The 27,809-nt window shown below is 45.0% G+C and overlaps 2 protein-coding genes and 1 long non-coding RNA gene across 4 annotated transcripts in view; 1 reads left to right on the top strand and 2 right to left on the bottom strand.

The window, feature by feature from the left end:
- Nucleotides 1-27,809, bottom strand: part of LOC119253525 (E3 ubiquitin-protein ligase TRIM38-like) — a 73,141-nt gene that overhangs the window by 34,461 nt on the left and 10,871 nt on the right. The gene's annotated exons all lie outside the window — the stretch shown is intronic.
- On the bottom strand, nt 392-20,192 carry LOC119251716 (E3 ubiquitin-protein ligase TRIM38-like). 2 transcript variants are annotated; one of them, XM_037518965.2, is made up of 8 exons: nt 20,113-20,192; nt 16,641-17,172; nt 14,653-14,688; nt 12,291-12,716; nt 10,716-10,811; nt 5,030-5,260; nt 4,000-4,022; nt 392-3,902 (listed from the first exon to the last, which is right to left on the bottom strand). In XM_037518965.2, the coding sequence occupies exons 2-8, from the start codon at nt 17,046-17,048 to the stop codon at nt 3,542-3,544; spliced, it is 1,581 nt and encodes a 526-aa protein (XP_037374862.1). In that variant the 5' UTR covers nt 17,049-17,172; nt 20,113-20,192; the 3' UTR covers nt 392-3,541. The 2 variants fall into 2 exon arrangements, with proteins under 2 accessions (XP_037374862.1, XP_037374863.1); XM_037518966.2 differs by lacking the exon at nt 20,113-20,192 and adding an exon at nt 20,047-20,104.
- LOC129146376 (uncharacterized) lies at nt 9,391-27,809 on the top strand. Its single transcript, XR_008553019.1, has 3 exons — nt 9,391-9,413; nt 23,543-23,622; nt 27,608-27,809. It is a non-coding gene; the product is annotated as an uncharacterized LOC129146376 (long non-coding RNA).

The following is a 27,809-nucleotide window of genomic DNA, read 5'->3' as shown; positions in this document are numbered from 1 at the left end:
TCTAAATCATAATATGAAGATACATAAACTTGGATGTTTTCAATATCAATCAGACAAAGATCCAGGAGCCAAGGTGAGGAGCTAACACACAATGTTATCATCAGAGAGCTGGTTAGAGTAACGGGAAGGAAGGTGCCTGCAGAGGTGCCATTAACAAGAAAGTATGTCTCGGGCCTCCCCGGTGGCGCAGCGGTTGAAAGCTGGGTTGCGAAGCTGCCCACAGCCTCTGCAGCACCGGTTCGATCCCCGGCTGCTCCCCGGCCACCGGAGGAGGGTCCCACATGGCGCACAGACCTCTCCTGCCGCCCGCTGCTCCCCTCAGCAGTGTGCTTCGGTCCTTCTGCCTGCTCTGCTCCCCGCTCTGGCTCTGGTGAATTCTCTCACCCTCCCGCGCTTCTGACTGTACCCAGTGCATGTATAAACAAACAAAGGAAAAAAAAAAAAAAAACAAACAAATAAATAAATAAGTAAAAATACATGCCTCTTTAAAAAAAAAAAGCAAAAAAACAAGAAAGTATGTCTCACTTTATATGTGAGGAGGTCTAATGTGTGGGCAGTCTCTCCACAACTACCTAACAAGTGTCTTCATTCTTACTCCAGCCAAGGTCACAATGCTATCAGGGTATAGATGGCAGCTAAATTTTCTGTTTTTTTTAAAAAGATTTATTTATTTATGAGCATTGGGGTAGTTTCCATAGCTTAGCTATTGTAAATAGTGCTGCTATAAACATAGGGGTGCAGGTGCCTTTTGAATTACTGTTTCTGTGTCCTTTGGGTAAATACTAGGATTGGAGTTGCTGGATCATATGGAAGCTCTATCTTTAGTAGGTCAAGAAATCTCCACACAGCTTTCCACAGTGGTTGGACCAATTTGCACTCTGGACCAAGAATATGTGGTATATATACACAATGGAATATTACTCAGCAATCAAAAAAGATAAACTCATACAATTTGCAGCAACATGGATGGAGTTGGAACGATTATGCTCAACGAAATAAACCAGAAAGAAAAAAAATAATAACGGATGGTCTCAGTCATAGCAGGAATTTAGAAAACCTAAATAAGGGACCAGGAAAAAGACTAATTGCAATAAAGTAAAAACCAAAATCAACAAGCAACTATAGACCAGAGACACACTACAGTGGGGGCTGAGGGGAGGAGAAGAGGAATTAAGGTCAGAAAAAGGGGGTGGGAATTGTATGGGGAATATAACCAAAATGAAAATGCATACATTATGCAAAAATGAAAAATGATGTAAGAATTTTATAAAATAAAATTATTCGCAAAGAAGATTTATTTATTTATAAATAAAAGAACTGGAGTAGAGGCCAGAGTTGTGGGGGGTGAGAGGATTCACCAGAGACAGAGTGGGGAGCAGAACAGGCAGACTGACTGAAATACACTGCTGAGGGGAGAAGTGGGCGAGTCAAGAGAGGTTTGCCGCACCATGTGGGTGGCTCCCTGGCCGGGGATCAAACTCATGCTGCAGAGGCTGACGAGGTTCAGAGATTGAGTCTTAACCCCTGTACCACCAGGGAGGCCCAATTTTCTTTATTTTCTAACATCAGGATTCCTGTTTGGGTAATGGATTATTTGTTAAATACTCCATGCAACCGACCCTTAAGTGGCAACAGAATTGCAGTATGATTATGATTTTCAAGACACCTTGATATTTGGGTATCAAATAATATATAATATATAATAGTTTACTACTACAGAGTAATCAACATAAATGTCATATTATCAGATTCGAGAAAAGAGACCACGTGATCCTATGAATAATGCAAGTAACTCATTGCTAAGTTCAATGTCCATTGATGACTGAGCACATTGGAAAAAAAGTCTCAGACCTTGAAGGAAAATGTCTATAATAAAATCTTGCCGGAAGCAGCTCTGACAAAATGTCGTGTCAGGGGTTCCTGCAAGGACAGACAGGGTAGACAAATCTGAGTGGCTGAGGGCGAAAGGGAATGAGGAGACACAGACACTTGATCAGGGTGCAAGTATCTCCTGCCGAGGGTCTCGGCAGCTCTTTATACATCTCGAGCAAGGCGCGGGAGTACATAAGCGTGTGCTTTCAAGTAAAAAAAATTTCAAGTAAAAAAAAGACTAACAACCCTGGCATTTTTTCAAAACCAGCCTTGGGTCCTGTGACCCCTTGCTGAGGTGATTACAGCCATTTCACTTTGTTCTAAGGGTAAATACAATTACCACACAAAATGTCCCCTAATGATCATTTATTTTCTACTGCCCAGTAATCATTCTGTTAATGCTAAAAACAGCAAAACAACAAAAAACGTATATGACTAAAACTTAACTCCTTTATAACTGCTAAATTACTAATTAATCAAAATTTATAAAATTCCCAAATCTTAAATATTAAAAAACATAATTACCTTATGTATTGGTAATCAAATCCAATTACTGCTAAAATCAAAAACTTTTCATTCCTATAACTAATCTATTCTAATTTAATAAAAGTAGTAAAGAATCAAAAAACCCAAAGAATCCCAGTGCCGCATAAGTTGCACTGACATTTTTTCTGACTCCAAGCTTCAAAAGAAAGAGGGAAACTCCTTTTACTTTCTCAAGGCAATATTTTTACCTATTACTTCCTTAATTATCTTGTTAACTAACTGCTATCTCTAACTTCAAAACTCCTCTCCAGATGGCCTCTGCCTTAAAAGACCACAAATCTGTATCAAAGACTTGGCCGGGAATGTTTACAGCCTTTAGTTTCCAGAAGATTTTAGGTGTGACATATCACTTGTTACAATAAAACCAATTCTGAATCACTGCCTTCAGGCAGAAGCTTATTAATTGTTTAAGAATGTACTGTTTGCATCATGCAGTGCCATTGTTGTCAAATTAGTTATTCAGTAATTGGTCATACAGCATTTGCAGTTTTACTTTTAAATGGGTAACAATTGCCACATACAGAAAAGCCATAAACAAATGAGAAGACTCTAGCAGGAGTCAGCTATCAAGAGTCCTGACTTTTTAGGAATCTGCCCCATGCCCGGACCTTTGTCAGAAGACATGAGTAGCATGGCTCGCGCCAGATATCTATGATTCTGTTTCATTAGGTGCATTCATTCTCCAGCTGACTGATGTCCAAGCTGACAAAAGCCTGGATGGGAACTGTCATGAAGATCACAATGGTGTCTGAGTTTTTTTAAGGAGGCCATTTTGAGATGCAGGTCCTGTGGCCTGCCCAGACTGTGGATCCTGGGTGCTGTCTGGGGGCAGGTGCTCCAGAATGCAGCCTCTCCTCACCGTCCTGAGGAGCTCCCAGGCCTCGCAGCAAAGTCTCCACCAGAGCAGTGTCCTTAGCCCTTAGCATCACCGTGCCCCATCAGATGCAGCTTCCCCTACGAGTCTGTGAACTCTGCTGCATAGTCATGTCAAGTCTCCTTGCAGGCCAGGAACAGTCACTAGTCTCTCAGGGTGGAAACACTGCCCCCTACCGAGGGATCTGGAGCTGTTTTCTCCAGGCTCAGAGCTGTGGCAACCCTGCCAGAGCAGCCTGCAGGGGAGCCTTCACTGGGTCTCCTCCTGAGAGGCTTCCTGGCAAGGACTGAAGGCGGTGCTGGGGTGTGTGCTGCTGGCTGTGGTGCTGGGGCTTCCGGAGTGGCTTTGCTCCCGTGGAGGCCAGTAGAGCCTCCTAATCCTGAAGTGGGGAGGAAGTCTGAGCTGGTTCTGGGGAGAAGAACAGCCATTCATTTCAGGCCCTAAACCCACCCCCTTCGGGCCCTGATGGGCGCTGTGCTTCACAACACTGCCATCCCGATCAGGAGCCAGGAATGTTTTCTTCATATCAGAGCAAACCTTAGAAAAGTCACACTCAGTGTAAAGCTCCAAAGAGATGGCCTCTGGGACTTCCAACTTCACAGCTGAACTCCTACAGTCAGCAGAGGACAGAGATTATGTTCAGCGGAACATTCCATTCAGCTCTATGAATTCATAACACTTCCCTCCTGCATCTATACCACACTTACCTGCTCAAGGTGTCTTTTACGTCCTACAGAGAAACAAAGACAAAAGGGCATATCACTATTTCATGGGACATGGCAATATGGCTAGTGTCTATAAACTCTCCTTCCAAAGTACCAGCCTTAGAGACTGCTAGAAACCCAAGCAGAATGATTCCCATCCCAGGATGTTCACCATGGCAGCACATTTATGAACTTATGAGTCTGTTCTCTTCTTGCTGGGGCATGTGGGGTGCTGCAGTGCCTGTGGCTGCTTCAGGAGAGGGAAGTAGCACAGCCATCCTTCCTCTGGCAAGCCTTGCTTTCACTTATCTAATTTCCTTCAGAGTGATCCCATGTTAGAGACCATTTATCACAGAGTAGTGGGACATTCCATTCAGCTCTGTGGATTCCTTAGTAGGGGATGCAGGCAGAGCCCCTGAAAGAGGCCATTAAGGTGGTAAAATAGGCCACTAAGATGTCAGTAACCCCTGACAGCAGGTGTAACTTGACAGTGGATCACTTATGCTGCATTCTCAACCTCACAGAGTGACGTTCAGTCTATAGTGGGAACGAGAAGAAGCACCTTCAGACATTTATCTTAATGGGTTGCATGCTTCATGCAGCTGAGAAGGCCCAGGAAGAGCTCTTAGAGCAAGGCTCTAAAAGCAAATCAGGCAAGAGTTATTCATTTTGGCTGCCTGCTTTATCACCCACCAGTCATCTGGAAGAACCTTCCAGCAGAAAATGTGACAGTCAGGGATCTGTGCACATGAACAGAGGTAAGAATTGTTGGTAACAGCTATCTTCTGGTTTTATTAGGTCTATGGTCCATCATATAGAGCCAGAGGGGATATATGTTTTCTGATTCACCTTAAACCTGGAGGAGATCACACTCCTCCAGTAGCTAGAGAAGAGCGTCCAAAAGAAGCAGGACTTTAACTTCCTCACACGACTGTGCCACTTTTGAGTAACACATGCAGGTTTCCTCACCATTCTCCTCTTAATAACTCAGGAACAGCCACCTTCTCTCTTTCCACCAAGTACACAGTCTCACCTGAAGCAACTTCTGGGCTGAGCCCTGACATTTCTTCTCTAGTTCCAGGATGTGACTATCAATTTCATCATTTTGCTTTGCCAGACTGGCTTCACTGTCCCGCAGTGTGTTCAGGGTCTGGTTTTTTTCTTTCTCTAATTCCTGAAGATAATAGTTCTCTTTTTCACGAAGGAAGATGTGGAGCTTCTCAAAATCACACTGGATTTTTTGTTTCTGAAGTTCTGTCTTCTCCTGGAATCATGAATGTAAGTTCAAGTGGCAGGAACAAACCAAATGTCCATCAATGGATGAATTGATAAAGAAAATGTAGTATGTTAAGTACAGCGGAATACTATACCCTCGTAGAAAGAAAGAAAAGTCTGAAACATGCTACAATATGGGTGTATTTGAAGACATTATGGTAAGACAAGGTATGAAGCAGCCAGAAATGAAAGGACTGAAATTTTATGATTCTACTTTATATGAGGTATCTTGTAAAATTTATAGACAGAAAGTGTAACTAAGGTTAAATGGTTAAATTACTCTCAGACCATAGAGCACATAGAAAGCACGTAGGGAACAAAGAAAAAAGACAACTAATCTGATCTTTTCCCCCTGAGATTTGCATTCAGACCAAGGGCAGCTTGGATAGTTATCAGCAAATGATACAACCTCAGCATACACACAAGTGACTAATCTTGCATGAGCCCCAGGCTGGACTAAGCTAAGAGACAGTATAACACAGTCCTTGCCACAGGCAAAGGGCCCACCAACAGAAATTCAAAATTCCAATTATCTTAAGGAAAGCTTCTTCATACTTCATACTTCTCCCAGCAGAGGGCCACAGTCTGCAGTGTAAGTGTGTCTGTTCTTACAGCAGCTCATGAGCTTGAGCATGAACTGCCCTGTAACTAGCCAGTGAATTTTAGCCAAATCCACACTTGTTTGCCCTTAGCCTACCTTTTAGCCAATACAATTTCACTCTTTTGTTCTCAACCCTGGTTTCCAAATATCATTCCCTTTCTTATTTAGGAAGGCAGATTTATCTTTTTCTCCTGCTTCCTTGCCAAATGATTTGCAATAAAATTGTTTTCTCAAAACCTGGCACCAAGGTAATTGTTTTTTTACACATGTTGGACAATGAGTACCTTGTTAGGTAACAAAGTAGCCCTGCAGGTAGGATTGCCTGCCCAAGACTCTGTAGGCCCAGCCAGGAGCAAATTCAAAGTAGCCACCTAGACCTTTGTGTCCAGAGGCTGCACGATTGGACTCCCTGCCCCACTCTGGTGCTCCTGACACCACCCTTGGAGCTATTTTTATTTTGAGAAAAGAAATAGTCCTGGGTTCCTGACATCAGATAACTCTTTGGCAAGTAAACTTGTTACATTGTGCTTGCACCTGATTTTCTTATTGGTCTCATAAGGCTTGTGGGTTAAAGGACCACACTAACAGAGATCCTGGCATGTCAGAGAACCAGTCTTGTGTAAATTTGGGTTAGAGTTATAAGAAATATGGACATTAAAAAAGGACAGTTGCGGAGGTGATCCAGGCCTGGTCCTTGGTTGTATGCCAGGAAACACCTGGGTTCTAGCCCTAAGTTGCCGGAGTCCAGCTCCGACCAGGGCTGGGTCCCTGAAGGACGAGACAGCGTCGGTTCGGTGGAACGGAGGGAATGAGGTAGTGAGGGAATGAGGAGACACTGACACTTGATCAGGGTGCAGACATCTCCTGCTGATAGCCTCCTCGGGGCTTCATTTATGCATCAGAAATTGTTATTTGATCATTACATCATGCAATCATGTGATTTTACTTTTACCTTGTTTCAGAATTTATTTTTGATCATCAATCAGTGCACGGGCCATTCTTAATTTTCCGAATCTATGATTAACTTGGTTGCTTGGTTACATTAACTTGGTTACATTATTTCCCTAGGTGATGTATGTTATTCAGAAAGTAGAAACAGGTGCTATACACGGTATACACGGTGTGATTTATTTATTTATTTATTTTAAAAGATTTATTTATTTATTTATACAAGCACTGGGTACAGTCAGAAGCGCGGGAGGGTGAGAGAATTCACCAGAGCCAGAGCGGGGAGCAGAGCAGGCAGAAGGACCGAAGCACACTGCTGAGGGGAGCAGCAGGCGGCAGGAGAGGTCTGCGCGCCATGTGGGACCCTCCTCCGGTGGCCGGGGAGCAGCCGGGGATCAAACTGGCGCTGCAGAGGCTGTGGGCAGCTTCACAGCCCAGTGCTCAACCACTGCGCCACCGGGGAGGCCCTACACGGTGTGATTTACGCAGTCAAGCTAGGTAACTAAAACAAGGCTGAGCAGGCATTGTAAGATGTAGGGCGGCTTCCTATTTTCTATATAGAACCAAAGGGTCCCGGTACCATGGGAACAGTATGTGGCATGTTTTTCTCGGACCATTTCACCTCCCCGAGTGCCTCAGGTCCTTCTTTGTGGGGACTTTTACCTGACTTGGTACCAACAGCTCTATCAAGCATGGCTTGTTAAAGAACTCAGTGTTACTCATGGTAACTGAATTACAAATTGGAGGATGTGGAGAATTACTGGGAATTGTTTCATGATCAATCATGTTGGAAGGTACATTTCTCAAACTACTGAAGTGTGCATTACCAAAACTGGCATTAATGCCAAAACTCATTGTGTTATTCTGAAGCTTATAGAAAATTTCCATGGTTTCAATAACTGCCACAAACAAATGCAAGGAAGTAGCAGGAGCCAGCTACGGAGTTTCCCGACTTTTCAGGAATCTCCCCCATGCCCGGACCTTTGATATTTTTTTTTTTCAGTTTTATCCATAAAGATAATTAAGTGGCCCCGTGGTTGGTAAATGAATGATTCTGGTAACTCTGATCAAAGCCTGTCACCCAAACCTCCCCCCTGATGAGAATCACATACTCACCTACCAGTCTGAACCCAAACCTCCCCCCTGATGAGAATCACATACTCACCTACCAGTCTGAATGCCCTAAAGTCCAGACTTGGTTATGTTCCTTTCTATGTTCCATGTCAGACAGCATGGGTAGCATGGCCCACGCCACTAAGTGGTATCGTTTTGGTCTGGCTTAAAGCCAAGAGACCACTGTTCTATCTGTCTTCATGTTTGTGTGTCTTTCCCTTGTGTTTCATTGTTTTACCTCCAGATGGTAATAATGGAACAAATTCATATATTTTTCTTACAAAAGGTGCCTGTATGAATGTCAACCTCAAATCATAATAAAACTATCCCAAAATAGGAGTAGAGAGGAGGAAGCAACAGAGAATTTTCTTAATGGGTTAGAGTTACAGATTGGAATGATCAAGAAGTTCTGCAGTTGGAGTGTTGTAACTGTTGTAACACAATGTTAATGTTTTGGTTTTGTTGGTTTTTTTTTTTTAGATTTATTTATTTATTTATTTATACAAGCACTGGGTACAGTCAGAAGCGCGGGAGGGTGAGAGATTTCACCAGAGCCAGAGCGGGGAGCAGAGCAGGCAGAAGGATGGAAGTACACTGCTAAGGGGAGCAGCGGGCGGCAGAAGAGGTCTGCACGCCATGTGGGACCCTCCTCTGGTGGCCGGGGAGCTGCCGGGGATCGAACTGGCGCTGCAGAGGCTGTGGGCAGCTTCGCAACCCAGCGCTCAACCGCTACGCCACCGGGGAGGCCCCACAATGTTAATGTTTTCAGTGCCACTGAACTAACTGTATACTTAAAATGGTAAAATTTATGTTATGCATATTTTTAAAGATTTATTTATTTATACATACAAGAACTGGGGTACAGGCCCAAGGTGTGGGGAGTAAGAGGATTCACCAGAGACAGAGTGGGGAGCAGAACAGGCACATCTACCGAAACACACTGCTGAAGGGAGCAGCGGGAGAGACAGGAGAGGTCTGCTGAGCCAGTGGGTCAGCTCCCTTGCTGGAGATCGAACTCATGCTGCAGAGACTGCGGAAGCTTCATAGTGCTGAGACTTAATCCCTTGTGCCACCAGGGAGGCCCCTGTTACGGGTATTTTAACACAGACACACACAAAAGGTTTGCTCCTCTACTGTAACATTATTTTCCCATGAGTCATTGGAGCCGCAAGTATATCCCACTTGCCTGCTACCAAGTCAACTTTGGGGGCAACCTCTTAGATGTGGGAGAAGCTGTCACAATTCTCCATAATCATCTGGTGAGTGTCCTTTCAGTCAAGATGAAGTGAGAAAGGAGGGGAGGGAGGGCTAGATATTTGGATCACGGACAATGTCCAAGGTCAACACTTTCACATTGTAAAGATAACAAGGAGATTTTATTTGGATGCATGAGCTCTCCCTGTCCCTGAGGTAATTTTGTGAAGCAAACATTAGAAAGGAACATAACCAAGTCTGGACTTTAGGGCACTCAGACTGGTAGGTGAGTATGTGATTCTCATCAGGGGGGAGGTTTGGGTGACAGGCTTTGATCAGAGTTACCAGAATCATTCATTTACCAACCACGGGGCCACTTAATTATCTTTATGGATAAAACTGAAAAAAAAAAATATCAAAGGCTTGATCCTGTGAGTGCCAGCTTTGATTTTGGGATCAAAATATAGAGTTGAAATTTCTATTGGTGCTTTCTCAATTCCTGCAGTGATGTTGTGACAGAAGGGTGACTGATTTAAGATGAAGTGGAACTTGTGTGTGGGACAGCTTACTAACTCTTGTATTGCTGGGCATCCCTACATGGTAGTTACAAACAAAGCCCTCTCAGTTACCCAGAGGGTACAAAGAGGGTCCTCTGAGAATTCAATTTTGACATCCACATGCTAAGGATCAGGATGAGGTTGGAATAGTTTGCAGACCTGCAGAACTTGGATGCAGACTGATGGATTACTTTAATATATCCATGAAGGAATGTGTCTCTGATCCTGGGGAGGCTGGTCAACCATGGAGACAGTGTTAGAGACCCAAGTGTGCAAATGTGTATGTTCTTGAAGCTTCTCATGAGTTGAGTAACATAATGTCAGCTGGAGTAACCCTGGTTTCATGCTCACATAGGTGGTTGCTGACCTGGAGGGCTGAGTGCAGAGCCTGTACTGTGGGAAATGTGCTAGCATGGCAGCGTAAGGTCTTCAAAGCAGGAGAAGCTTTTAGTGGTTTAATATTTGAAACCTAGCCAAGGGTGGTTTCTAGGTAAGGAGGCACACCACTTCTGTTGCTCCTGACTGAAGTAGTGGGATCCTAGTCAACTCTTTTTTTTTTTTAAGATTTATTTATTTATGTATACAAGAACTGGGGTATAGGCTAGAGGTGTGGGAGGTGAGAGGATTCATCAGAGACAGAGTAGGGAACAAAACAGGCGGATTGACTGAAATACACTGCTGAGGGGAGCAGCGGGCGAGACAGGAGAGGTCTGCTGCGCCATGTGGGTAGCTCCCAGGCTGGGGGATCAAACTCTTGCTGCAGCAGTTGTGGGTAGCTTCTTAGGTTGCATCTTAACCCCTTGTGCCACCAAGGAGGCCCTCTAGTCAATTCTTATTGGAAGGTTGAGGGAATTGGAGATACAGTCCTACAGCTGAAGACAACCAGTGGCATAAAAAACCAATCATGTTTCTTATCTGCATTTCATCTACTTGTCTTATTTAGTGAGAGTAAGCCATTATTGCACTTTGCCCATTATCCCTATGTTTAAGCTGTAGGATGGAAATATTTTGAGGTCATCTTGAATTCTTACCTCCCATTCTTCTATTTGTTCTCTTGTGATTAACGCCCAGCTCCTACATTGGCCTTGTAGTGCCGTCAGTTTTGTCAAAACTTCCTGGAGCTCTTCCTGATGGAAAAATTGAGTGGATACCAGTTATTCAATTTAGCAATTATTTGATACCTGTGTGGAATCCCCCCTTGCAAGACTATCAGAATACACTGAATATTTATTAAGTCCTTATACCTTATACTTTGAGAGGAAGCATGCTGCAGGCTGTCTATGAAGGTAGCATATTTGACCCTCTTAGTACTCCTGCGCACTTGAGATATTTTAACATTTTTTTTTTAGAGGCATGTTTATTTGTTTGTTTGTTTGTTTGTTTGTTTATACAAGCACTGGGTATAGTCAGAAGTGTGGGAGGGTGAGATAATTCACCAGAGCCAGAGCGGGGAGCAGAGCAGGCAGAAGGAGCGAAGTACACTGCTGAGGGGAGCAGCGGGCGGCAGGAGAGGTCTGCGCGCCATGTGGGACCCTCCTCTGGTGGCGGGGGAGCAGCGGAGATCGAACCGGCACTGCAGAGGCCGCGGGCAGCTTCGCAACCCAGCGCTTAACCGCTGCGCCACCAGGGAGGTCCAGATATTTTAACATTTTTATGTGCTGTAGAGCCTGAGGCTTAAGAAGGTGTTAAGTAACCCAAGGAAGAGACCCTCTTGCTTGGTAGGTGACTAAGCTGTGATTCCAAGCTCATCTGCTGACCCAGGGCCTGAGCTACATTCTCACTTCAGTCTTGCCCTGGAAATGTTACATATAGAACAAGATAATAGCAATGTAGAATAAGATATTGTAGTATATTGTATGAACCACACAAAACCAATGATAAATGGATTGTCACCCATGAAGTTTTGCACATTTTATGATGAGTTAGGAAAGCTCAGCAGATGTTATTAGAAATGTTACAGAGCAAAGAGGTCTGACATTTTTTTTTTTTAATTTATTTTTGAGTAGAAGAACTGGGGTATTGGCCAGAGGTGTAAGGTTGAGAGGATTCACCATAGACAGAGTGGGGAGCAGAACTGGTGGATTGACTGAACTACACTGCTAAGGGGAGTGTGGGAAAGACAGGAGTGGTCTGCTGTGCCTTATGTAGGTTAGCTCACTGGCTGGGGATCGAATTTAGGTCATGACAGTGATAGCACTGAGACTTAACCCCAAGGCCACCAGGGAGGCCCATAATTTCAGGTTTAAAACTAAATAATCTGACGGCCTCCCTGGTGGTGCAAGGGGATAAGACACAACCTGTAAAGCTATCCACAGTCACTGCATCATGAGTTCGATCCACAACCAGGGAAAGACCCACATGGCACAGCAGACCTCCCCTGACTCACCCACTGCTCCCCTCAGAAGTGTATTTCAGTAAGTCTACCTGTTCTGTTATCCACTCTGTCTCTGGTGAATCCTCTCACCGCACCCCCCCACCTCTGGATTGTACCCCAGTTGTTGTACATATAAATAAAACTTTACAAAAAAAAAGGCTAAATAATCTGAGGTGTTGGGAAGCTACATGAGAGCGGGTACTTGCTGAAGTCCTCTGGCCAGCTCACTCACCTTGTAACCTGGGTATACATCTTCAACAAGAGCCGTGTTGTGCTCTCTGTGCTGTGGGGACTGTGTACAGCGCCAGCAAATGGGGTGCCCGTCATCCTCACAGAACAGGTGGAGCGGGTCTCCGTGTTCCTCACACAATGTGGTGATGTATTCAAGGAGTCTTTCAACATGCTCGTTGTGATGCATGGTTGCCCTTGAAAACATAATACAGCACTGGGGACAGCTGATGAACCCCAGTGCTCTGACAATATGGTGCTGGTCTTGAAAGTCGTCCTCTATGCACAGGCGGCAGAAGGTGTGCCCACACCTAATGCTCACTGGGTCCCTCATCAGCTGCTGGCAGATTGAGCACGTGGCTTCCTCCCTCAATTTTTTGATATCTGACGCTAAGAATATGACTCTTCCTGAAAAGCTCCAATTTTGGGTCTAAAGGGAGAAAGAAGCAGTCAGAATTTTTCTCAGTGAAAATACATCTCACAAGAGAAGGCCCTCTGGGGAAAAGAAATGAACTGATATTTAGAAGAGATATAACATGTAATGGTGTTGCAGGATACGGTGATCCCTATAAAAATGGCTACTTCAATTTGAATTAATAGAAGTTAAATAAAATTTAAAATTCAGTTTTTCGGTTTCCATGAACATTGCAGATGATCTGCATATGGCTGTGGCTCAATGGGACTAGATATAGGACAGTCCAGCATTGCAGAATGTTCTGTGCAGCCAGCAAGCACCAGCAGAAATGGAGATGCAAGACAGGCTTTCTCATAAAAGTTGCAGCAAGAGAAAGAGAACTCAATTTCGGAGTGTGAAACAAATTCTTTTCCACTCTAATGAACACCAAGAATAATTAGCACTGAATTATTGGATTGTTGGAAAAGTCATGAAGTATTTTTGTTTTCTTTTTTTTTAAAGATTTATTTATTTATGCATACAAAAACTGGGGTACAAGCCAGAAATGCAGGGAGTGCGAGGACTTACCAGAGACAGAGTGGGGAACAGAACAGGCAGACAGACCAAAGTACACTGCTGAGGGGGGCAGCAGGCCAGATAGGGGAGGTCTGCTGCATTATCTGGGTCACGTCCCTGGTTGGGGGTCGAACTTGTGCTGCGGTGGCTGCGCATAGATTCATAGCGTTGCGGTTTAACCCCCTGAGCCAGTGGAGAGGGCCAAGTATTTTTCTGGGTTTTTTTGTTTGTTTGTTTGTTTGTTTTTAAAGATTTATTTATTTATTTATACAAGCACTGGGTACAGTCAGAAGCACAGGAGGGTGAGAGAATTCACCAGAGCCAGAGCGGGGAGCAGAGGAGGCAGAAGGACAGAAAGACACTGCTGAGGGGAGCAGTGGGCGGCAGGAGAGGTCTGCGCGCCATGTGGGACCCTCCTCCGGTGGCCGGGGAACAGCCAGGGATCGAACCGGTGCTGCAGAGGCTGCGGGCAGCTTCGCAACTCAGTGCTCAACCACTGCGCCACCGGGGAGGCCCTATTTTTCTGTTTTCTATGCAAAATGCATCATGACTTTTTTGACAACCCAACATTTCTTTATAAGTGGTCCTAACACTTGGGTATTTAAGTGGGCAGTCATGAAGGATTCCATAGAGACGATCACATTTGACTCAACTCCAACCTATACCCCAGATTCTCTTGATAGATTCCCAAACACAAAGGAAAAAATATATAGTGTGGAATTTCTCAGTGGAAATACCAGCAGGATGGTGATAAAGTCAGCAGGGCCACCAGAAGAAACCTTGCTCTTTCTGTCATCTTCCCTGGCCCGAGGGAAAGAGACTTGGCAAGAGCTTGGCAGGGTCAGTGGGAAGAGAGTTTGGAGACCCAGGAAGGGGTCTTTCTCTTCTCTGGGCCACGAACTGTCTCCTAGGAGGAGTCAGGGTGACTAGAACCAAGGGAGTTTGCAGGACCTAGCATGTGCAGGAGGTGGGAAGTTTGCGATGGTGGATCCTGGAGCCCCTAGTGTCCACCAGCGAGGACCTGAGAGACAGCAACCGCAGGAGTGACTAGGAGCAAAGAAGTCTATCCTTCTCCTGCTGCTGTAACTGCTCAGGGAACCTGGATTCCCACTGCTTAGAGTTTGTGAGGAGAAAAGATGAGGCAGGAAGAAGATTAGAGGGAGCTTTCCTTTTAATTGACAGTGCTGGAGAACTAACACCAGCATTCAGCTAGAGTTAGTGGATAGGTAATTCCCTCTAATTATTAGAATGAGCCCTCAATTCACTGGCAATTTCTTTTGGAGACTTGTATTCTTGAAAGGTCATTTCCCCAAAAGAAACACAATAGAAGCACAACAGAATAGGGTTGTGCTCCCCTCCTCTGACCACTAGGGAGTTATCTTTCCCTGTCACTCACCTCAAATCCTGGATCCTCTGAGAGATGGGATGAATTCTGGTGAAAGGCAAAGAAAAGGCAGTCAGAGAAAGTGAGCTAAGAAACAAAGTCCTGACCATTTTCAGAGCCCAAGGGGGATCCCCTCACTGCCACCATCACCACTACCCCTCACTACCCCACACAGGAATCACAGCCCTCCCCGCAGCAAACCCTGGCCTGGTTTGCTCTTTCTGTCTAATGGCTGCCACTTCCTGAGGCCAGGACAAGGAAGTTAACTCTGTCTTGATTGATATCAGAAATGAAACTACTCTGGGGTGGGGGGTGGTTAGAGTCCAGTACAACTGAAGTTGAGAATTGTCTATGTGTTTCACACTAAGCTCGTACTACAAGAGCAAGGACTCAGTAGGCCCTATGATCTAAGAATGTGTCATTACACCTATTGTAATTACACCCCAAGATCAGTAGTCAGAGAACGATGTGTGCTCTTAACCATCTCTAGCCAACAATGTACTGAAGATTCAAATTACCAAAATTAAGTAAAAATAAATAAAGACCATCAAAATTTGAAAGAAAGTACAACTCTATTTTCAGATAAAATCATTCCGTATATCGAAAATCTTGAGGTATCAACATAGAAAGAGTTTTACAATTAATTATTGAGTTCAGTGGATTGCAGGATATAAGGTCAATGTACAAAATCCAATCGTCTACCTATATCCTAGTAATAAATAACTTGAAAAAAAATTAGGAAGCTATCATTTATAATACTTTCAGAAAAACCCTAAAATACTAAAATTAACAAAAGCACAACAAGAAGTATACACTAAAGCCTACAAAACATCATTGGTAAAAATTAAATTGACCGAAATAATTGGAAAGACATTCCATGTTCACAATTTGGATTACTTAATGTTATGAAGTTGGCAATACTCCTTTCAAACGTTGTACAGATTCAAGGCACTCATTATCATACTTTCAGTTGCTCTGATTTTTATTTGACGTGGTTTTGCACAAATTGGCAAGCTAATTCCAAAATTCATCTGGAAATATGAGGGGCACAGAGTAGCCAAAAGAATCTTGAAAAAGATCAGAGCCCCTCACACTAGGGGTGTTTTCTACAAATGTCAATAGGGCAGAGAATGAAGGAATCCCCTTCCTCTTTCCTCCACGGCAAAGGGAGCCTTACTTACAAGCTTTTGAGTGAGAAACTTAGGAAACCTCTCTCAAAGCTTCATCCATCACACCAATTATTTTTAAATCCTTTGACTTCCCATCTCAATTTTTGCTAAAACCTGTTTCCATCCCCTCTTTTTAGAGGACTAACATCGATTTTACTCCACACATAAAATCCCAACTGTGGACCAGGAGTAGACTTCAAGTGATAATAAGTTTTTTTCATTGATTTCCTTTCCCATGCCCTCACCTGCCTTTCCCATCACACAACTCCGACAAGGTGGTCCCTCTGAATGGAATCCTGTCTGTTCTCCACACATGGTTATTTGTATTTCCGTCAGGACTCACTTCTGGGAAGTCTCTCCCAACACCCATTCCCACCCTTTGGTGCCCTCCTCACCACCCACACCAAGGGATGTCAGGCATCCTGTGTTCCTTTACTTACTCCTTGTGGACTGTAGGATATCTGAGAGGTGGTAGTTCTGATCTCTGGGGGTTCAGATGCTTACTCCTGCTCTTGCATGTTGTGGTGTCTCCAATTAAATATTTGAGGTGAGGCCATGAATGAGGCCCGTGTGGCAGAGAGCAAAATCTATTGTCCAGGAGAAGTTCATTACAGGAAATTCTTACAGGAAAGGGTTTTGACCAACCTTGAAGGTCAGGATGGACAGTACTATCTGATTCAATGTGGATATGTACTAAAATATTTTTCAGAAAAATGACATGATTACATCTTTATTTTAGGGTCAGAATAATGGTTTTCACTACAACTGATTCAATGAAAAGGTTCAACCTGAGAGGCAAGTCCTTGCTAAAGACTCTGGCCACTCACTCACCTTGTAGCCTGGACATACGTCTTTCATAAGAGCTGTCCTGTGTCCTCTGTGCTCGGGGGAGCGCTCACAGAGCCAGCAGATGAGCTGCCCATCGTCCTCACAGAACAGGCGGAGCTGCTCCCCGTGTTCCTCACACAGCTTCTCACGGTCTATCTCCTTGACAGTCTGAATGAGGTTTTCTAGTTGCTTGTTGGATCGGAGACTCTGCCTTTGAAATGGTGCCCGGCACAGGGGACATTGGGGGTCCCTCAGGGATGACATCACTTGTAGGTTCTCAAGGATGTCCTCTATGCACTGGCGGCAGAAGCTGTGCCCACAGTCGATGCTCATGGGCTCAGTCATCAGCTCCAAGCAAATGGAGCATGTGGCTTCCTCCCTCATCTTCTTGGTGGCTGTGGCTGAGGCCATGGCTCTTCCTGAATAGCTCCAATGTCACACCCAGAATAACAGCTGAAGCAGCCAAAATTGTCCACAGTAATAGGAACACACCCAACCTGAGCCCTATCCCTGCACAGGTCTTGAAGGCTTCTCTCTGGAGGTAGAAATGGGTTGGATTTTAGCAACTACATGACATGTAGGTTGCTTCAAAATATGTTGGGCATCATCATATATGACCACTTAAATTTAAATAAAATCTAAATATCAGTTCATTAGCTCTTCTAGCCATCTAGCAATTGCTAAATAGCTTCATGTGGAGGTGGCTATATGGTGGCCCAAATATAGAACATTCCAGCATAGCAGAAAGTATTATTGGACTAGGCACTGAGAAAGAGAAGCTTGAGGGTCTTGCTTAAAAAAGTTGCAGCAAGAGAGAGAGACAGAACTCAGTAAGGGAGTGTGAAACTCTTTCTCTAATGAACCTCAGGAACAATTAGTACCTGAGCTGTTTCTTTGTAGTAAAGTAAAATGTTAGGTAATGGGGTGGTGTACGAAGGATTCCACTGAGACAATCACATTTGACTCTTCTCAAACCCACACCCCCAGTAGAGACATTCTGTATTACCCTCCTACCTCCAAAGAAGAAAATACACCGGGTTAATAACGTGATCCTACACTGGCAGGATCATAATCAGGTTTTTAGGTTAAATAATGTCAGATGTCAGGAAGCAATGTGATATGAAATGTGTTAATGAAAATCAGCATGTCAACAGAAAGAAGCACTTTGCCCTTTCTGCCAAGCTCCTTGTCTGAGTGAAAGTGAATTGGAGAAGCTGGGAAGAGAAGGATTTGGTTTGGGGGAACAAACCCGATTGTCTCTTCTCAGTCAGGACTTTCCTCCCAGAAGTTCAGGGATATTGGAACCCAGGAAGTTTGCAGAACCAGAATGGGATGGGGGGGTTGTGCTGGCAACCATGCTACTCCTGTCGTCTGACAAGGGTCCGGGCATGGGGCAGATTCCTGAAAAGTCAGGAATCTCCTTAGCTGACTCCTGCTAGATTCTTCTTATTTGTTTATGGCTGGTTTCTACCATTGTTAAAATACACATGTAAAAGTAAAACTGCAAATGCTGTTTGATCAATTACTAAATAACCAATTTGATGGCAAAAGGCACTGCGTAATTCCTTGATAACATTGGTTAGTTAGCATACAAATTATTTTTTTTTTTATTTATTTATTTATTTTTTTTTATTTTATTTATTTATTTATTTATTTATTTGTACAAGCACTGGGTACAGTCAGAAGCGCGGGAGGGTGAGAGAATTCACCAGAGCCAGAGCAGGGAGCAGAGCAGGCAGAAGGACCAAGTACACTGCTGAGGGGAGCAGCGGGCGGCAGGAGAAGTCTGCGCGCCATGTGGGACCCTCCTTCGGTGGCCGGGGAGCAGCCGGGGATCGAACCGGCGCTGCAGAGGCTGCGGTCAGCTTCGCAACCCAGCGCTCAACCGCTGCGCCACCGGGGAGGCCCAGCATACAAATTCTTGACACAGGAAAAGGGGAAGGATGCAGATCTTTGAGAATGGCCCAGGAGAGCAACCAGTCTAGCAGGCTGCCAGGCCTTGTTTAGATATGCTTATGAAGGAAGCAAACTTGTCTTTTTTTTATTTTTATTATTTATTATTTTTTTTTTTTGTGGGACCCTCGCTGGTGGCCAGGGATCGAACCGACTCTGCAGAGGCTGAGGGCAGCCTCACAGCCCAGCGCTCAACCGCTGCGCCACCAGGGGAGGCCCACAAACTTGTCTTTTACTTACATTTCCATGTCTATGGCTCTTTAACAGGGAAAGATTTCCTTTCCTTGACAGTTCCCTTTTCCTTAACAGTTCCCTTTCAGTGACATTGGTATGGTAGCTTCAGAATAAAGAATGTTACAACCTCTGCTGATGGGCAAATAAACCCCTGGCTGTTCTAGAAGAAGATGTAATGATTGTTATCTTCCTGCTCGAATACATATGCTTATGGACTCTCGGTTTGCTTGTAATGTATAAATAAAGGGCTGCTGAGACCCTCAGTAGGATGATGTCTGCACCCTGATCAAGTGTTTGCTTCTCCTTAGTCCCCCTCACCCCACAATTGTGCCGACACCATCCCAGCCTTCAGGAACCCCTGACACCCAGGCTGTTGCGGCTGGCTCGCGGCAGGGGCGATGTGATTTTGGGGGAAAACTGGGCCTCTGTGGGGTCCTGGGTGCTGGGCCCTTGGTCCAGCAGTGATGAAGCTGACAGGCAGAGACAGGGATGAGTATCAGAGAGCAGGATCTGCCCTTCCCCACTGCTGCAGCTGCTTGGGGAACCTAGTCCTGATCCCCTTCCCACAGCTGGCAGTTGTGAGGAGGAACGAGGGAATGTAGGAGGGAGTGTAGAGAGTGACCTGTCCTTGGAACCCACAGTCTCAGAACTAACAACAGGGAATCAGCAAAAGTTACTGGATGGAGTATTTCCCTCTCATAATGAGGATGAATTCTGGAGTACAGGAAATTTCTTCTGGGGACTCCTATTTTTGTTTTTTCTTTTTAAGTTTTAATTATTTATGCATACAACAGCTGGGGTACAGGCCAGAGATGCGGAGGGTGAGAGGATTCACCAGAGACAGAGTGGGGAGCAGAACAGGCGAGACAGGAGAGGTCTGCCTCACCATGTGGGTTGCTCCCTGGCAAGGCCCGGGAGCCAACTCGTGCTGCAGAGACTGCGGATTGCTTCACAGTGCAGCGCTTAACCCCTTGCACCAGCAGGGAGGCCCCTGGGACTTCTATTTTTGACAGATTATGTTCCTCCTAGGGAAACATTAAGGTTCTCTACACCAGTAATGCTGCGCTCCTGGGAAGACTGACCCCTACTCCTCTGAGCTCCCGGGGTATCTGTCCTGGGCTTTCCCTCACCTTATATCCTGGATCTGAGGTGCAGAATGGAGTCTGTGAAAGAGAAAGAGAAAGCAGACAGGGGGGCAAGAGCTAGAAAGTAAAATCCTCACCATTTGTAGGTTTCAGGCGATCCCCACAGTACCACCCTCACATACAGGCAGTATAGCCCAGCATACCTTGGCTGGCACTTCTCACTGCGTTCACCTCAGAGCAGAGTGCACACAATCTGTGGGTGACTCCTCCGTAGCTGCCACCGTCTGAGAACTGGACAGGAAGTTAACTCTGATTGGATTAAACTCCTAAACGAAACTACTGTGGGTCAAATTTCCGTGTACCTGTAAGGAAAGTGGGCGTGTTTCTTCAGTTATTGTGGGTCCACTCAGCTTTGCAGCCTCTGCAGTGCTGTGGAGAAGTGTCATACGTGTGCCACGGGGGGGTTCGGTAGGGTCCTTTGTGGCAGAACAGACAGTTCATCTCTCAACTCATTTGGTGTTCTGTTTAAGGTCCAAGCACACACTTCTTTGAGGTGAGGCCAGGAGCTCATCAATTCCCAGCAGGGGTTACTCACCCACCCCCTCCTTCAAGATCTCCCTGGTAGTTTCAGCTTAGAGGATTCCCTTTTAGAATCCCCTTGACAGTAAAATGGGATGTTATTTGCTGCACATTGCTGTACCTTTGTCAGTGCTAAATTGGTAGGAACACAGAAAAAAGAAAATGTGAGGCCACTGTTCTCCTGGCAAGAGGAGACTCTTCTCATCACTTCAGAGTTTTGACTTTATTACAATTAGTCTTTTTCCTGGTCCCTTATTTAGGTTTTCTAAATTCCTTCTATTGTTAGGGGGAAAAGGATGTCCTAAAGCTAATTCCATACAGGCTTTGTGGACTCCACCCCCACCCCAGGCCAAAGCCAAAGACACTGGGAACTCCAAATCCCATCACCACCGAAGGGAAGGTGGCTGGGACCTGAGGGTGGGGTTAAGCAGCCAGGTTTGGTATAAATACTGTCCAAAAATTAGCAATGCCAGGAGATCAGTGATATCACATTTCCTTTTTACTCTGTGTTCCTACCAATTTAGCATACATAAAATTACAAAAGAAAAAAAAAAAAAAACCTCAGGGTAGTTTTAAGGCAGAAGTTAATAAGTATTATACTTTCATAAGCTGAAACAAATAGTAAAACAAGTATTTTCATTTTAAAAATATTTAAGAGAAGATGAATAGGAAACTTTTCAATCACAAAGCAACAATCAATGGAGGAGGGAATTAACTTAGAAAAACTTTAAAACAATCTGAAAGCAATGTAAACATCTCTGCAAGCAAGAAAAGGAGGAACACAAAGCTTTGCACAAAGCTGCAGCCCCAGGCTGCTGGGCCCCAGGATAAAGAGGACTGAGACAAAAGTATCCAGGTCCTATCTGTGAGGACCTGTGAGGAGAGGCAGCTCACCACCTGAAGCCTGTGACTGATGTTAGACACTTCTGCTCATATGTATTAAGTACTTATTGCTGCTGCAAAATGAATTACTAGCAACTTAGAGGTTTGAAACAAGCACATTTATTGTAACTCCGTGTCTGTAGGTCAGAAGTTCAAACATGGCTTAGCTGGGTTCTCTGCTTCAGGCTCTTACCTAACCACATCTGGGTGTTGGCTGCATCAGAACTCTCATCAGAAGTTTGACCAGGGAGATATCCATTATCAAGTTTCTGCAGCGAAATTTTAAGTTTTGGTGGAGGCTGCCATGGCGCTTAGATGTGAGACATAGGACAAGTTAGGGTAATTAGGCAGTTTTAGGGACATTGCAGGAGGGGACCTCTGAAGAGTTTAGGAAGTCTTCAGAGATAAGGACAACCAGAGGAATGTAACTAATTCCACTGGGAATAATAAACATCCCAGGACCAAGGAAGGTGTTGTTAACACTGGCCTTGGTTTCCCTCAGGTTGTAACAGGGTGGTCCCCAGGAAAGGGGGAGGTTCCAGGTTCCCTGCCCCACCCAAGGAAGGGTGGAGCTGAGCAGGAAGAGGAGAAGTGGCAGAAGAGACTGAGGAAGGAGCAGGATGGAGCCAGAAGGAGACCTGGAGGAAGCACATGGAGCCTAGAGACACGTGAAGAAACTGCGCTTGTCTTTTGGTCGTGGACTGGGTGACACAGATGTGGGTGAGACCCATGGGGAGGTGACAATGGCAGCTTTTATCTTGATGTTGATTTTGCTCTTTTCCTTCTGGGCTTGTCTGATTGTTTCTGACCCTTTGCTGTGGGTCCCCACTGGAAGGTGCTTTAGACTCATGGCAGGCTTTGGGGCCTTGCTCTGGGCCAATCCCATTTGGATGGACTTTTACCCACGAGGGGACGGATAACTTTGGGTGCTTCATTTAGAAACTAGACTCTTTGCCTTACCTGTATTGTTTCCTAGTTTAATTAAAGTTCCTTCCCATTAAAGTCTCCTGTTTTGTGTTGATGCGGTGGATGGCAGAACCCATTTAGAATAGGCAGGTTTGCGGGGCTTGGGCTGCCCCTCTCCTTGTCCTATAACAAGGTGATGAAGGGAGGTGGAGTTTGGGGAAACGGAGAGTGGTTTAATTTATGGACAAATGAGGAGGGCAGCAGCCTCATGTCCGGTAGACCACCATCCTCCCCTTTGACAGAGTGCCGGGATATTTATGCAAGGGGCAGATGAGAAGGGGTCAGCACTGACACCTGTGGGCACCGGCCTGTTTTTCTTCAATAGCTGATGTTTGACTTTCTCTTCCCTAAAATGCAGGGGTGCTCATGTGGGAGACTGGGCCATAAAGATAAATCTATCACACAAGGGGGAAGATGCAACAAATGGGGAAAGACACACCTATTAGCTGAGGAATGTAAAGATCCACCACTCAGTAGCAGATTAAGTGAGACAGCCGAGAACTAACCAATCACAAAGAGACTGGTGGAGCTTTAGAATAATGAGGGAAAGAAGGTCTATATTCCCTGAGACACGACTCCACTTTGGCTTCCTTGCCCCTCCCTGGCCTGGTTTCGTGGCCTGGGAGTCCAGCTTTATTTCTGTTACTTTTCTCCTCAATAAACGTTTTCTTTCTCTAAACAAACCTGCCTCTTCTCGCTTGCTTGCCTGAGTGTCGGCGAAGTTCCTGCTGCGGCTTCGTGAGACACCACCCCTTGGTGGTCTAGTGGTTGGGGCTCAGCGCTGCACCTGCAGCCTGGGATCTGTTTCTGGCTGGAAGACTAGGCCTGACAGTTCCGGTATCAGATGCAGCTCAAACTTATTGGCCAGCTGAAATTTCCCCAATCCAAGTACTTACTTGCTGAGAAGGTGATACCGAACACCAGCCTGTTTCCCTCAGCCAATAAAAGGAAACAGAGTTTGAGGAAAAGGAAAGTGGTTTAATTTGTCAACAAAGGAGGAGGGCAGCAGACTCATGTCTGAAAGACCCCGTCCTGCTCTTTGGCAGAGGGCAGGGGTATTTATACAAAGGAAAAAAAAAAAAAAAAAAGTGGAGCTGGGCTAGGGTCTGCAAAGGGGAGGGGGAAGGGATTGGCATGGAGACAGGTGGGTGCCAGCTTGCTTTTCTTCCATAGCTGATGTTTAACTCCCTCTTCCTTCAAATGCAGGAGGACTTGTTAATGCTTGTCTGAGAGGCTGGGCCATACAGACAAACCTGTCAAACAAGGGGAAATTGCAGGAAATAAGGGTAAGACAAACTTGCTAAACTTGTTATTGCTCATCAAAGAGACCAGTCATTTGTAACTGCATCTAAGGAACACTTTTGGATGTTACAGGGCAAACTGAGGGGTCCTCTGGGACCCTCAAGCCTGCCTGCTCTAAATAGTTTCTGCCATCTGCTGCATCAAAACAAAAATACTCTAGTGCATAAGATCTTCAATAAAAAAGAACTTTAATACAATTAGTGTGCAATACAGAGATGATAAAGAGAATGTAGTTTCCAAATGAAGCACTCAGTGTTACCCTTCCCTTTGTGGGCAAATGCCCCGTCAATCAGGGTTGGCCCAAAGGAGGGCTGCTGAGGCCCAAAAGCTTACCACTAGTCTAAGGCACCTACTGGTGGGGATTTATAGGGAAGGGGCAGAAGAGGCCAAACAAGTCTGGAAGGAAAAGAGCAAAATCAAGATAACGGCTGCCATTGTCAGCCTCCCCATGAGTGTCTCATCCATGTCTGTTTCAAGTGTCTCCTTCTGTGTCCCCCAAGTTCTGGTACAAATCCAAGGCCAAGAAGCAAGCGTGGCTTCTTCACATCTTTCTGCTCCATGTGTCTCTTCCATTCATCTTCTTCTTCTTTTTTTTTTTTTTTGTAATTTATGTATTCAAGAACTAGGGTGCAGGCCAAACGTGAGAGGTTTCATCAGACACAGCAGGGAGCAGAACAGACTGATCTATTGACTCCTCAGGGGAGCAGCAGGTGAGACAGGAGAGGTCTGCTGCGCCATGTGGGTAGCTCCCTAGCCAGGGATTGAACTCATGCTGCAGTGACTGGAGATAGCTTCAATTTTAGTATATGTGCTGCCGAAGAGAGCACTGGAGATAGCTTCATAGTGCTGTGTCTTTAACCGCTGCACCACCAGGGAGGCCCTCCAGTCTTCTTTTCTTCTTCCTCTTTCTCAGTCCTTCTCCCAGTCTTTTCTAATTTCACCTCCCTGCCCAGCTCCACCCTTCCTCAGGGTAGGGCAGGGAACCTGGGACATCCCCTTTCCCTGGGGATTATTCAGTTGCATAAGAGTGAAAGAGTATCTTCCAGATCAAGAAGATGGGATATATGTACACAATGGAAACCTATTCAGCAATCAAAAAAGATAAACTAACGCCATTCACAGCAAAATGGATGGAGCTAAAAGGAATTATGCTCAGTGAAATAAGTCAGAAAAAAGAAAAAGAAAAACATTGGATGGTTTCATTTTCACTTACAGGAGGAATATAGGGGAACCAAATAAGATATGGGGGGAAGTAATATAATACAAAACACAACAAAACAAAACATAAACAAACAGACAATTGTAAACCAGGGACATCCTGCTGGGGAGGAGGAGGGAGAGGGATCAGAGGGAGGGAGGGAGGAGCACAGGGGACTGAGGTGATGGTGCACGGGGCATTGGTTGAGGAAATTCTGTGGGGACTACACCTGAGGGGGGAAAAAAGCAAACATAGTTTAAAAAGTAACAATGATGTAAAATATATATAAATAATTAAAAAAAAAAGTGTGAGAGTAAAGGAGAAACAGGTAGGCTTAGCATAAATTTTATCAGGGTTTATTATGTAGATCCCTGTAGTGCTTCTCTGAGCTGATAAGAATCTAGAGTTGTATCTGAAAGGTACAGTGCGGTAAAGAAGAGCCAGGCCAAGCTTTCTCAAAGGAAGGGAAAATTTATTGCTCCCGGGCGGACCTCACGCACCCAAGGTGGGGGTCAGAAGCCCCGCATGTTATCAGGGGGAGGCAGGTTTTTATAGGGTGAGGAGAGGTCAGGTGGGAAACTGGGTTCGTACTGAGAAAAAAGTTCGTAAGGTGCAAAAAGATTTGTAGGGCGGCTGAAGGGTCTTTGTCTGAGAAAAGATTTGTAGGGGTGGGGATGCCTCATTGTCTGAATCCTCTAGGCAGGCTTCCACATTCCTGTCCCCAGGTGGGTTTCCTGGTGGGCTTTTGCATTCCAGTCTCCTGCATTGACCTTTCAGTATCAGGTGATTAACTTCTGTCCTTCCTGGTAGAGGGGATGGGGGTACCCATACAAATTGGTGTCATCCTTTACACAACGTGGGGAGGGCAGAGAATTTTCCGGTACTTGTTTGTTCTCAATTGCCTTCAGATCAAACTAATTCAAACACCAAGGTGACATATTTAGTGGTGATCTATTATTTTCCTTCATTCTCTAGTTACAACCCAGTCTCTATCAGAACTGTAGCAAAGTCTTTAACAGAACTTCTGATGCTAGGGAGCATGGGTGATAAGTCTCTATTTGGGCAGAAATGAAAGCCGACTATGCCTCCAACATCCTAAAACAATTCTTAACCTTCATTTCTCCTGTTTCCAGAGAGATGATATTAGAAACATCTATTTTTTTATCAACAAATTATCATGACATTTAGCAATTAGGTAACGTTTTTGGGTCAGCTATGTTCTTCATATTTTGCATGAAATTGTTAGGGGGAAAGGATGTCCTGAGCTAATCCCATGCAGGCTTTGCGGACTCCACCCCCACTCCAGACTAAAGCCATCAGAACATTGGGAAAGACAAATCCCGTCACCACCAAAGGGAAGGTGGCTGGGACCTGAGAGTGGAGTTAAGCAGCCAGGGTTAGTATAAAAACCAAACACATGGGCCTTGGGGGGCTCGCTCTCTCACTCACCTCCTGGCTTCCGGCTCCTGGCTCGCGGCCAGCTCTCAGAGTGCCATTTGGGATTCCAGATCGGCGGATCGGGTAGGACGCATTTAAAACTTTGTCTCCCACTTTTCTCCCTAAGTTGTACATTTCCTCATTTGCCCTTCCTTGTAAATAAACCTTTTATTAACCTTTCGTGTGCGCCTGCAGTAGAGTATTGATAAGTCCTTTTAAGTGTGCGGGTGAGGACCCACAGTCAGGCAACCCGTTTTATATTGGGCTGCCCTATAACAACATGACCATGGTAAGTGCTTAGCCAATTTGTAACAGGGTGGTCCCCAGGAAAGGGGGAAGTTCCAGGTTCCCTGCCCCACCCAAGGGAGGGTGGAGCTGAGCAGGAAGAGGAGAAGCTGCAGAAGAGACTGAGGAAGGAAACAGGAAGGAGCCAGGAGACCTGGAGGAGGCACATGGAGCCTAGAGACACGTGAAGAAGCTGCGCTTGTCTTTTGGTTGTGGACGGGGTGACACAGATGTGGGTGAGACCCATGGGGAGGTGACAATGGCAGCTTTTATCTTGATGTTGATTTTGCTCTTTTCCTTCCGGGCTTGTTTGGTTGTTTCTGACTCTTTTCTGTGGGTCCCCACTGGAAGATGCTTTAGACTTGTGGCAGGCTTTGGGGCCTTGCTCTGGGCCGATCCCATATGGATAGAGTTTTACCCACGAGGGGACGGGTAACTTTGGGAGCTTCATTTAGAAACTAGACTCTTTGCCTTACCTGCATTGTTTCCTAGTTTTTATTAAAGTTCCTTCCCATTAAAGTGTCATATGTTTTGTGTTGATGCGGTGGATGGCAGAACCCATTTAGAATAGGCAGGTTTGCGGGGTTTGGGCTGCCCCTCTCCCTGTCCTATAACAGATTCAGGTAGGATAACTTAGAGTTGAAATGGTATGTACTTTTCAAATAAATCTGTGTCTATTCAAAAGCTATTTGGTTATAGCTGAGTCATAGAAAAATGGTCAACAATCCCCCTAGCAATAAGTATTTACTGAGATTTAAAAATCTCTTGTGATAATTGGTACTATACAGCCTGAAACGTAACAACTTTTTTTTTCCCACCACTGAGGCCCCCATCACAATTCATTTCTATAATCTCATCTCCAAGCATCTCACTGACTGTTAAGACAATGGTGACTCTTGTCTCACACTTTACTGGTTATCACCTGGCAGAGTCATTGGGCCATGTCATCCTGGATGACAATGCTAACCTGGGCTCCAGTTCAATTATTAATCAACATGTTAGAGCTAGAAGAGTCACTGTCATTTTGATTTTCTTGCTCTTTTGTGCAGATGACAGAGACAAGACCTCATTCCCATGAAGGACTTCAAATGATAGCCAACAAACTGGGGAGAACTCAGACCTCTAGACCTCTTGTCACCCTGCTAGTTAGCCAGGTCTCTTGGAAATCAAACATCTGAACCTGCTGAGGAGGAATGGAGAGAAGAATGTATGAGCATTGCTACTATTTTGCTGTTTTCAAGCTCAGTCTGA

Source organism: Talpa occidentalis, unplaced genomic scaffold (genome assembly GCF_014898055.3).
Source record: "Talpa occidentalis isolate TD23 unplaced genomic scaffold, MPIMG_talOcc4v2.1 talOcc4.2, whole genome shotgun sequence".
Taxonomy (NCBI): Eukaryota; Metazoa; Chordata; class Mammalia; order Eulipotyphla; family Talpidae; genus Talpa; species Talpa occidentalis.
This window is presented reverse-complemented; position numbering and strand designations above follow the sequence as displayed.